We start from the raw sequence: 12,157 nt of genomic DNA on the forward strand, positions 1-12,157 counted from the left end.
TATAGGGAGCCGTGGGGGCCCGTGGCTGCACCTAAATATAGCGATCATCGCTATATATAGGTGCAGAGAGTAATTGTGGGGCCCCCCCCAGGACCGCCGGGCCCATGACAACCATCACGGTTGTCACCCCCTGATGGCGTCCCTGCCTCTTCAAGTCCCTGCAATGGTCATGGTGGGTGGAGTAACTCTTTAACTTCTTTATGTTATGGCAGCATCTAAATATTACTTATAAATATAAATTTACACCACAATATTTACCACTACATTTATATTTATATATTCTAAAGCAATAAGATACATTGCCATAAACCATTTAATGCACATTCAAAAATCATTCATGAAGAAATAATAAAATAGATATACATAATTTGTTTTGATTGCAACAATGATTTATTATAGGGTGAACGTGGAGAAGGTGGTCCTCCTGGTCCTGCTGGCTTCCCTGGGGCACCTGTAAGTAGATTAAACATCGCTTAGTTCATATAGATTTATTAACTCTTTATAAACTGAATAAGGGTGTGTAAATATTAGAATATCTTAATTAATCATTTGTAGAAATGACTTTTCTATCACTATGTTATGATATGCTTCATACCATCATTCTTCTCTTATATGTGTTATTAAATTGACAGTCCAGACTGAATGTGTTCCCCATTTTAAATGCATTTTATAGATAATGTATCATAAATGTGCAAGTAAGTAAAAGAAAAATACTCACACTTAAAGTTACTATAATTAGTGTAAATCCCCATGGCTTGCAACTTCCTGCAGTGACCTCTGTGCAGACTATGATATAGCTGATGTGTGTCTGATAATCCTACCATTTCTACTGATTTGAAAAGAATGTTTGGGCATATCTCATAATATCTGCCAGGAGTTTCTAGTATATTTAATTCTGTATTTAGCAGCAGTTTTATACATAAGAAAACTGTAAATAATGCTGCTGCCTAATCTGATAGTGATAACACTGTGTCTTTTATCTGTTCATAGTTTGTCATTTTACTAGTGTATGTATTATATTTTTCTACATGTAATTGTGTTACATGTACTCAAGACTATGTACTAAATGTGTATGGTCTATGCAGGGTCAAAATGGTGAACCTGGAGTCAAAGGAGAAAAAGGTGGTCCAGGTGAAAGGGGAGAGCCTGGTCCTCAAGGTCTTGGTGGTTCTCCAGGTGGTCCTGGTCCTGCTGTAAGTATCTAATTTTCCCTTTTTAAAAAATACTTAAAGATTATATTTGCTGTAACTGACAGAAATATAGGCATATGTCCAATGGTAATATGAATAATGATTTATATGTTTTTTAGGGTAACCCTGGTCCTCAAGGTGGCAAAGGAGATCGTGGCTCACCAGGCTCACCTGTGAGTTTTTGTTTTTAACAACCTTTCTCCCTCTTTTCACTACCACATCTATTTGTGTACAACAAACACCAATACCCCACACAACCAACTCTTATTGAAAATAACTTGTATACAAACTCTTTGTTATAAAATGTTGAAAATCTGTATTCTAAACATCATATTACACAAGAAAACAATATATGGTTAAAAAGACATAATCAGATCATTGCAGATGTTTTCGAGAGCATACATGGGTTAACCACCTTTTAAGGACAAAGTTATTTTGAGATGCGACCACTGCTGAAAACACCCTATATTAGTATTCTGCTACTGTTCTCAATTACAATGATTCTATACATGAATACTTTTTCCCCTAATCTTGTCTTCAATCCAACCCCTTACCTAACCCTTAAACCAACTACGCATCCTCCCCATAGTCTTACCTATAATCCATCTTTTAATCCTACCCACAATCAATCAGATAATCCTACCCATAATCCTAGCGTAATACTAGCAATAATTCTACCCATAATTTACTCCTAATCCTACCCCTAATCCTGCCCCTATTTCATGTCCTACTCACACCCCCTAACTCCATCCACTGATCCAACCTCAGAGGGATTTCCCAGCTCACACAGTACTGCAGCTCCAATAAGTTTGACCCGTGATGGGCAGCTGACAAAGACCAGCACTGATCACTGAGGAGAGGGGCATGTAGGGAGAGCTCACCATGGTATTTTCAGATCTCCATGATATGGTGTGCACACTCAAAATCAAATAGAATTAAAATGGCCATGTGCAGCTCTCACTTAGAGCATTGCACATAACTCATCTGTCAGTCTGGGGCCCCTAATTGTACTAACTGCGGACACTCGGATAACTCGGGTATCAAAAAATACCTGGAGAACCTGTTTTTTTACCGTTGGCTTGTGGCACACTCAGCCACAGTATTTGAAGGAATTTTTATTTAAAGGTTAAAGGGCCATGTGCAGCTCCCATCTGTCAGTATGGGGCCACTAACTATGGCTCCAGCTGACAGAGGGGACCTTCTGGTATCCAATAGCACCCAAGTCTATTTGTTATGAGCAAGTATTTAACCCTTCTGGTACTGTTAATGTACAATGGTCTATGTCTTCAATGATCATTAAAGCCCTGCACTGCTTGATGGCATAGACTGTCATGCAGTCCTTGAGAAGTTAGAACTCCTTCGCATGTAACAATATTGTCCATTTCCTTCAGTGTGGGATGAAGGGGTAATGAACATTTTATGATTTCAAAAGGCAGATGGATTAATCCATGAAGTTATGTCTTTGTTTAAATTATTATTTTCATAAGCCTGCATGTCATAATTATATCCAACTTCAAAATATCTTCAGCCACGACTTCTCTAAATGGAACCTTCCATAACTTCACTGTTAAAGGGTCTGATTCTACAACACACTTCCATTTAATTTTTATTCAAAAAGGTTGAGGAAAACAATTTATGTAATCCAAATCCATTATTACTATTCTTTAAGAAGGGCCTTTGTTGATTCATTACATATATTTATTGGCAAATTGTATTCCATTAAACGCAATATTGTTTTCATAGGGTGCTGCAGGATTCCCTGGTGCACGTGGTCTTCCTGGCCCTGCTGGAACTAACGTAAGTATAAATCAGTTGACAAAATGACAACATATTATTATACACTCTGTAACATTAATATACATTATCATTTAATTATCAGACACATTTTTCAACATATTTTATAATACTATTTACACAGTTCATTATTCAGAGATTATATGTAATGACCTTTATGTAGTGAAATCATAATTTTAATAATAACCTATTCTTTACTATTTCTGCACAGGTAGTCTAAATAATAATTTTGTATTTCTTGACATTGTTTTAACACTATCAAACATACATTCTTTATATTAGGTCATCAATCATTTGAGTATGTTGGTTATAATCATAGCTTCTACATTTTCTAAATTATTCTATTAATAGGGCAATTCAGGTCCCCCAGGTCCTCCTGGTGGACCAGGGAAAGATGGTCCCCCAGGCCCAGCTGGCAATGCTGGTGCTCCAGGCAGCGCAGGTTCATCAGGTCCAAAAGGTGATGCAGGTCCACCTGGAGAAAGAGGAGCCCCTGGTACCCGTGGAGAACCGGTTAGTGACTCTTTAAATCAATTTGAATTACGGTACTTATGATTGCCTTATTTTGCCCGTTTTTATTATAGTACAACCTATAACTTATTTTCATTACTCTTAATTAGGGTTCACAAGGTCCTTCAGGTATCCCTGGTCCATCTGGAACACGTGGTATATTAGGATTGCCTGGCTTACAAGGAAGATCCGGTGCTCCTGGCCTTCCTGGTCCTAAGGTATGGCATTCTGACTCTCTCATTTGAATTTATCTTTATATATTGAGTGCCTGTTTTGATTTTTCAAGAAACTGCTTAAACAAAACCAGAAATGAATGTCACATAATTACATTATACCCATTGATTACAGATAGGTTTCCTTTTAAATACCTTATGAACTATTTGGGATCCACAATATCTTTTTAAATATGTTTTGATAAAAGCAATTGGAAGGAGAAGATTTAGCCCTGGTCAATAGAAATTCTCCCCATGTTAATTTGCCATGGGCAAATTTCCAGTTTTGCAGTGGCAAGTAACTTTTAGGTCCTGTGTAGTATTGTTAGACCTGACATTTTATTTATTTATCACTGTCATTTATAAAGTACCTACATATTCAGCAGCGCTGTACGATTAGGGAAGAACATACAATTTACCCTGACCAATGCAAAGCCGATCCTGTTTGGGTGCAGACCGTCCAGGTGATCTGTAGATAGGCGGGGTGTGCAGCACTAGGCTCTGCCCACTTTGGTAGGTCCCACCCATCTCATTAGGCCACACACCCTCATGATTGGTGGGGGTGGTCCTAACAAGTGGCAGAACCTATGCTCTGCCTATTTACCACCTGGGTGGTCTGCACCAGGATTAGCTCTGGACCAATATAAAAGTCAAAAAGGGCCCTGTCTGTGAGCTGAGATCTAGCAATTGAAGCTCTTTTATACAAAGTGCTTAGTTAGATAGCTCGTGAACTTAAAGGATATAATGGGGATTAGAGACAAGAGGTAGCAGGGGAAATTTGGAAGTGATGACTTAAGGAGAGTTGCAGCTACTGGTAAAATGTATAGGGAACGAGGAGGAAATTGAGTATGATCTCAAACAGCTGTAGGAGCATACTATAAATGTAGTAGAAACCTGGGTGGGCAGGATCAGGGTCATGTGGGAAGTGTTTAGAGAAAATGAGAAGATGCAGTATTCCTTAGATCTGGGTGTATAAAGTGAGGCCTGAGGAACAGAGATGGAGATAAGAGAGTTATATGAAGGTATTTACAGCTAGGAGGGGCAAAGGATGGATAGAGGGGGTCAGCAGAGCAAACACTTGATGTATACAATTAAAATGTTTACCAGCCAAATGCTATCACTCCAAATATTTATAACTGTGTACAAGGAATATTGGTGGAATATCAACGAAAAACTGCATGCACAGAAAATTATTGGCAAAACACATGTATAAATGGTAGCATGGTTATAGTAACAAATAATAATATGGTGGCAAAGGTAAAATCAATGATGTGTAGTAGCTTCCAAACTTCAACCAGTACCTGAAAGTTGCAGGGAGATGAGAAATGAAGAGATTCAGTATTGCTTGAATCTGGGTGTGTGAAGTAAACCCTGAATCTGGTATTTGAATTTTTAAAAATATTAGAATTTGATTGTTAACAAATCACATTACTAGTTTCCTCATAGTTTCTTTGTGAAGATTATTTAGTAAGATTCCAAGATAATCTTTACATGTGGTACACAAACTAATAGTCTAGGAATTTTCAGTATATTTAATTATTATTATTATTAGCATTTATATAGCCCCTGTTTATTCCGCAGAGCTGTACAATATTATAAAGGGGGAAATTTAACAATAAATGAAACAATTACAAAACGTTACTGGAACAATTGGTTGATGAGGACCCTGCTCACACGAGCTTGCAATCTAGAAATAATGAACACAGGAGGGAAATCCCGAAACACCCTTGCACTACTGAGTACCTTAAAACCAGTGATCTATGACAATGTCTGTTGTGGTGCAATATACTTGATGTGTATTGGTCATTAAGTCACCTTGAATTAATTTATCTTGTGTCTCAAACAGGGTGATGATGGAAGACCAGGTTCTAATGGATCTCCTGGTGAACGTGGCTCTGCTGGTTCGCCTGGTCCTGCTGGCCTTAATGGTTCACCAGGAGAAGCTGGAAGAGATGTAAGTAAATTATTTCTGTTTACTCTACAGAATCTTGAATGTTCCTTGAACTTTAATTTGGTTTTCACAGAAACCATTGTTTTTGTAGCATAGAAAAACCTGATAGTCAGATGTTCTGCAGGTTTTTGTGAGATTAGTAGGTAATTATTGAGACTGAGTGCTTCTTGTTAAAATGTATAAGCATAAAATTTATTCAAAACACTTTAAATGTTGATGTGATAAAAGGTGTTAAAACATATATGGTATCCCTTTTTATTTTAATAGTGAAAATATATTAAAGGAACACTATAGTCACCTAAATTACTTTAGCTAAATAAAGCAGTTTTAGTGTATAGATCATTCCCCTGCAATTTCACTGCTCAGTTCACTGTCATTTAGGAGTTAAATCACTTTGTTTCTGTTTATGCAGCCCTAGCCACACCTCCCCTGGCTATGATTGACTGAGCCTGCATGAAAAAAAACCCTGGTTTCACTTTCAAACAGATGTAATTTACCTTAAATAATTGTATCTCAATCTCTAAATTGAACTTTGATCACATACAGGAGGCTATTGCAGGGTCTGGCAAGCTATTAACATAGCAGGGGATAAGAAAATCTTAATTAAACAGAACTTGCAATAAAGAAAGCCTAAATAGGGCTCTCTTTACAGGAAGTGTTTATGGAAGGCAGTGCAAGTCACATGCAGGGAGGTGTGACTAGGGTTCATAAACAAAGGGATTTAACTCCTAAATGGCAGATGATTGAGCAGTGAGGCTGCAGGGGCATGTTCTATACACCAAAACTGCTTCATTAAGCTAAAGTTGTTCAGGTGACTATAGTGTCCCTTTAATGCAGAAGCACAGATATAATTTTTGTCATATATAGTTAATGTGACAAAAATTAGATGTGCAATGGTTTAGTGTCCTGATTTTAGGCATTGGGTGTTTGAGCTTGAGTTGCATTGAGAAGCGGTCAACAACTCAATTTGCAATTCTTACATCAAGTCCCTATTATTATTATTATTATTATTATTATTATTATTATTATTATTATTGCCTTTTATATAGTGCCAACAGTACAATATTATAAGAGGGGGGATTTAGCTATAAATAGGACAATTACCAGAAAACTTACAGGAACGATAGGTTGAAGAGGACCCCATTAACTCAGTTCTACAGCTGGAGTCAGGGATGTTTACTACTGGCAAGGTACTGAGCCTTGTTCTCAACTCTTGCTGGTATCATTGCTGATACCCAAAATGTCAAAGCATCATGAAAACATATTTTGTGTTGGTTATTACTTTGTTGTCGGCAGGTGCTTATGCAGTATTACATGTGCAGAATATTTATATGTGGGTTTTATGATTTATTCTTTTACATTTTTAGGGCAATCCTGGTGCTGATGGTACTCCTGGACGTGATGGGTCTCCTGGTACTAAAGTGAGTATTTGAGTCTATCGTGTTACATTTTATTTGTCTACTCAACAATTTCATATATAAATAATCATATTCTTTTAATAGGGTGATCGTGGGGAAAATGGTTCCCCTGGTGCTCCTGGTGCTCCAGGGCACCCTGGTGCTCCAGGTCCTGCTGGTGCTGCTGGCAAATCAGGCGATAGAGGAGAAACTGTAAGTATTAGCCACTGGCAAACAGTATAAATAACAATTGTTCAGATGTACCTTATCATCAAAGAAAACCTTGTTGCTAGCAGTTTTGTTCAGACTATTGATTTTGACATTAAATCTATAGTCTTATAGTTTATATATATTCTACATAGACATATTCTTATCTTTTGTGTAGGGGCCTTCTGGTCCTGCTGGTCCTGCCGGTCCTGCTGGTGTTCGTGGCCCTAGTGTAAGTAGTTATTGATTATTTGTGAATAAAATATACACTTGTCTGATAACAATATAATACATTGTAGTATGTGGCTTTCTTTGCAAATATTAACATAATTTGTTGATAATAATAGGGGCCACAAGGGGCCCGTGGTGACAAGGGTGAAGCTGGCGAACGTGGTACCAATGGAATTAAAGGTCATCGTGGTATGCCTGGCAATCCTGGTCTTCCAGGTCCTCCTGTAAGTATTTACAGCTGTTTGCATATTACTTAGATGTTGAAGGACAATTTGCATGGAAATCTGAAGAAATACTAATTCTCAATATAAAAAGTTATAGATGAGTTCTGTAAAAATTTATTACCACACAGTTTAGTCTATATTGGCTAATTGTGCAACAGATTTAACAACCATTTGTCAAGAATCCTTATATTTAACTGAGCCATTGTTAATGTTCATGTGGCTTTTCACAATGCATAGCTTATAGGACATATCATAAAAGGCAAGTCTTCCTACAGACTTTATTGCCCCCTACATCCCCACCCCTTGTCTATTTACAGAGGACTGTAGTGTATATGGTGCTTGGAGTGTTTCTTTTTAACTCATGTGTTGTTAATTAATGTAGCTGAATACATAATTTTGATATATCTTGAGGGCAATTGTTAAAATACAAAACACAATTATAATACTGCACACTCCAAAAAGATTTTTTTCAAAAAATCCCCATTGGCACGGTAAATGTAAAGTATGCCAAAATTGTCAAAATCATTTGAATAGTTTCTTAGGATCACTATGACGTAATATTCAGTTTTGCTTCATTTTATTCTATAGTTTAAATAAGAAATAAGATATTAATTAGTGTGCACAGTTAAGCCTAATAGCCAATTTACCAGTTTCTTCTTCTCCATTTCCCAATACTTTAAAATGCTAATTTTGCCAGGACAATGTAACATATGGGGATAATGACAACAATATAATTCACGCTTTTCCACTTGTCTTGTTTAATGTAGAATATTAGATACCATTGTTTTCACATGTTTCATTTTATATAATATGTATATGGTTCATCTTGTGATAGCTATATCTTGCCTAAGTTCTTTATGAGTAAACCTTAATCAACAAAATATTTCTCTATTTCCTATTTATATTTTATGTCATCAAATAAATGTTTCTAAGGCAATATATTATGCTAGCTGGATGGTATAGGCATCTTCCCTGGCTGCATATGCCCAGACATCACAGTGCATATGCACCACCATATTTGCCTTGATGGTTTAAAATTGAAAGAACATTTATAACTTGATATTGTATTCCATCTTTCATACTAGGGATCATCTGGAGAACAAGGTACTCCTGGAGGTCAAGGTCCATTGGGTCCCAGGGTAAGTGCAGTATTTATTTTAATGTATCTTGCTTTTCACTATATAAATGCAATTATGTTAACAACAGAACATGTACAGAGCCACAAAACATATTACAAAGAAAATATGTGTAATATGAGCAAATATGAGTAAAATCACTGGTGAGGGTAGTGCCTGAACCATACACTTATTCAATGAGATTAATATGTATTGAATCTGATGCTTATCAGGTTATTCACAGTGAATTTTAGAACACCAATGACAGAATTTTAAAGTTTAGAAATACTTTATGTTTTACATGCAGCTCCATCTGGGTTGTTCTCCACAATTTCTAAAACTTAAAGAAGATTTAGGAAAAACTTGGATATGCTAGCTTATAATTTCAATTACACTATACGCTAATTTTTAGATGTATAAGATGATAAGATCCAAAACTGAAATATGCATAAATAAGAATGCATGTCGCAATAACTTCTGACCACATGAAAAAGTTCTATTAATTTTATACAAATATTTTAGGGTCCCCCCGGATCTCCCGGTTCTCCAGGCAAAGATGGTACTAGCGGCTATCCAGGACCTATTGGCCCACCAGGTGCCCGTGGTAGCAGAGGAGAAGTTGGTCCAGAGGTAAATATCTGTTTTGCTGTTTTTTTAATGTTGTTCTGCATTTTCATTATTTTTGTCTATTTTTGCTTTTACAAATGCCACACAAAGAGGTAACTAATCTGTTATTGCTTGTGTTTCTAGGGATCATCTGGTCAGCCTGGTCCCCCGGGACAACCCGGCTCTCCTGGTCCACCTGGCTCTTGCGGATGTGAGAGTGCTGCTCAACAAGGGATCGGATTCGAGAAGGGGCCCTCTCCTTATTATGGTGACCAACCATTTGATGGCGCTGCAATGACTTCTGAAATAATGTCTTCGTTAAAATCAATCAATGGCCAAATAGAAAACATTATTAGTCCCGATGGTTCAAAGAAGAATCCAGCTCGTAACTGCCGTGATCTCAAATTATGTCACCCAGAGTTTAAGAGTGGTAAGTAAATGAACAATGTGAATGTTGTTAAAGCAGTTCTGTCACTTGTGAATATGGCATTAATATAAAAACTTTATATAGTACTCAAATTGACTGAATTTCATTGAAATTCCAACGCAGCAAAAAATAACATTAGACTTCACAAACAAAGCACAGTGAAATATTGCTGTAGTATTACTATATGATAATCTTTACTATTGTATATGCTTGTTTGTTAGGAGAGTATTGGATTGACCCCAACCAAGGATGCAAAATCGATGCAATTAAGGTTTTCTGCAACATGGAAACTGGTGAGACCTGTGTAAATGCAAACCCAAGCAATGTCCCACGCAAGAACTGGTTCACAAACTCTAAAAGTGATAAGAAACATGTCTGGTTTGGAGAGTCTATGAATGGTGGCTTCCAGGTAAGTTATTTAAAATTATAACAATAATAAGAATGGTAGCTCTTCACCCGTGCAATATATTTGAATTATTCCTAATAGATGTCAGAAAATGCGATGTGAATATATTTTATACAACATAGCTTTGTATACATCCTTATTATTTATCTAGTCAAATATTAAGGTAAATCAGATGCATTCCCAACATTACAAAACTGTGGGATGTTGTGCCAGAACACCCTTAACATTAAGGAAAGTATGCAATGGCAGTATGTAAACGGAAATTGGTCTCTGAATTTATCAAGATTTCTAATCCCTACACGTATACCATTATTAGATACTATCATCCAATTGTTTAATATGTCTTTTAGTTTGGCTACGGAGATCCAGATCTTCCAGAAGATGTCACAGAAGTTCAGATGGCATTTCTACGAATCCTATCTAGTAGAGCATCTCAAAACATCACATACCACTGCAAGAACAGCATTGCCTACATGGACAGCCATAATGGAAATGTAAAGAAGGCTTTGAAATTCATGAGCTCGACTGAGAGTGAGCTGAAGGCGGAAGGAAATAGCAAATTCACATACACTGTTATAGAGGATGGCTGCACTGTAAGTATATATCCTCAGTTACAATTTACTTACATGCAATTTATATACACCATGTTGCACTGTGAAACAATCCCATTTTAGTGGCATTATGTAATGACATCCACTCATAGAAGCCTCATGGTTACAGGGGCATATGGTTTAATAAGGATACTAACAGTAGAATGTGTTATGAGGTAGTAGTGACTCATTTCAATGCTATAAGTAAAATCTGTTGTCTTAATAGATATTATATATTGTCACTTGTACTGTCCTGTTAGGGAACAGATTGCCATCGAGATGCTTGTAAGGTCTCTCCTTGCATTTGAAATCATAATTTATTATGTTTCTGTTTGTTTTTCTTTTTCCTTTACAGAAACACACAGGCGAATGGAGCAAAACAGTGTTTGAATACAGAACAAAGAAGACAATGAGGTTGCCAATTTTAGATATTGCACCACTGGATATTGGTGGACCAGATCAAGAATTTGGAGTTGACGTTGGCCCTGTATGCTTCTTGTAAATAAAGAGAAACACACTTTCTAAAATCCCAGCAAATGATCTGCACTTCATCTGTGCCCCTATTGTTTTAATCTTGTCACCTACTAGAGGTATAAACTGTACTCCAGTTATTTATTTCCATCCAATGATGAAACAAAGGGAAAACAAGGTGGAAAGGGCTGCAAGATTTGTAATAACACAAACTAAATGCTTTTGCTATATTTTTTTTACAAAATTCATATTTTGAAGACATCTAAATGGTGCTATACAATTTGTTAATAACAACACTGTGTGATGTTTTGCCAATTCACAAAGCACTGATCATTCCACATATCAAACTCGAACGCCTTTCTAACCAAGATGAAGTTCACATTAAGTCGAGAGAACTTCCCTGTTTCAGCTACCTCATCGTGGAAAGAAATGGGGGAGAGTTTGATAGGTCAGAAAACTGGCTGCATGCTAGGCATTGCAGTGAATCAACACAGTAATACTGTCAGGTTTCTGTGTAAATGTTTGAGACACAAATGCTATATTTTTATGATGTAAACTTAAGAGTTGGTCCAAACGTAAATCAAATCTTGCTTGGTGCTTCTGTACTTTCCTGTCATTGCTGGCCAAGACCACTAAAATTAGGGAAGGGTAGAGAAAAAAACATCATGGTGCTAAACGCTAACATGTTTCCGTTGTAAAACTACAAACCAAAGAGGTATTGATTGTACAAACAAAACAAAATAAAAACTTTCACAAAACTTGGTTTGTCTTCTGTCCAATATTATTGACTATTGTGTTCTTGGGGAGGAAGGGTTTCTCTTCTGAA

General features: G+C 36.7%; 1 protein-coding gene across 3 annotated transcripts in view; it reads left to right on the plus strand.

Annotated features, from left to right (window-relative positions):
* COL3A1 (collagen type III alpha 1 chain) overlaps positions 1-12,093 on the plus strand; it is a 59,868-nt gene extending 47,775 nt beyond the window's left edge. For 2 of the 3 annotated variants that reach the window (XM_063430130.1, XM_063430131.1), the window contains exons 35-51: positions 400-453; positions 1,086-1,193; positions 1,310-1,363; positions 2,934-2,987; positions 3,336-3,497; positions 3,605-3,712; positions 5,553-5,660; positions 7,025-7,078; positions 7,160-7,267; positions 7,440-7,493; positions 7,609-7,716; positions 8,802-8,855; positions 9,354-9,461; positions 9,582-9,867; positions 10,086-10,273; positions 10,621-10,863; positions 11,216-12,093. In XM_063430130.1, the coding sequence (XP_063286200.1) occupies positions 400-453; positions 1,086-1,193; positions 1,310-1,363; positions 2,934-2,987; positions 3,336-3,497; positions 3,605-3,712; positions 5,553-5,660; positions 7,025-7,078; positions 7,160-7,267; positions 7,440-7,493; positions 7,609-7,716; positions 8,802-8,855; positions 9,354-9,461; positions 9,582-9,867; positions 10,086-10,273; positions 10,621-10,863; positions 11,216-11,362 (1,998 nt within the window). In that variant the 3' untranslated portion in view covers positions 11,363-12,093. The remainder of the gene's footprint in view (positions 1-399; positions 454-1,085; positions 1,194-1,309; positions 1,364-2,933; positions 2,988-3,335; positions 3,498-3,604; positions 3,713-5,552; positions 5,661-7,024; positions 7,079-7,159; positions 7,268-7,439; positions 7,494-7,608; positions 7,717-8,801; positions 8,856-9,353; positions 9,462-9,581; positions 9,868-10,085; positions 10,274-10,620; positions 10,864-11,215) is intronic. The other variant, XM_063430132.1, reaches the window with a different exon arrangement.
* Positions 12,094-12,157: the final 64 nt, after the last annotated feature.

Source organism: Pelobates fuscus, chromosome 8, assembly GCF_036172605.1.
Source record: "Pelobates fuscus isolate aPelFus1 chromosome 8, aPelFus1.pri, whole genome shotgun sequence".
In the NCBI taxonomy this organism is placed as follows: domain Eukaryota; kingdom Metazoa; phylum Chordata; class Amphibia; order Anura; family Pelobatidae; genus Pelobates; species Pelobates fuscus.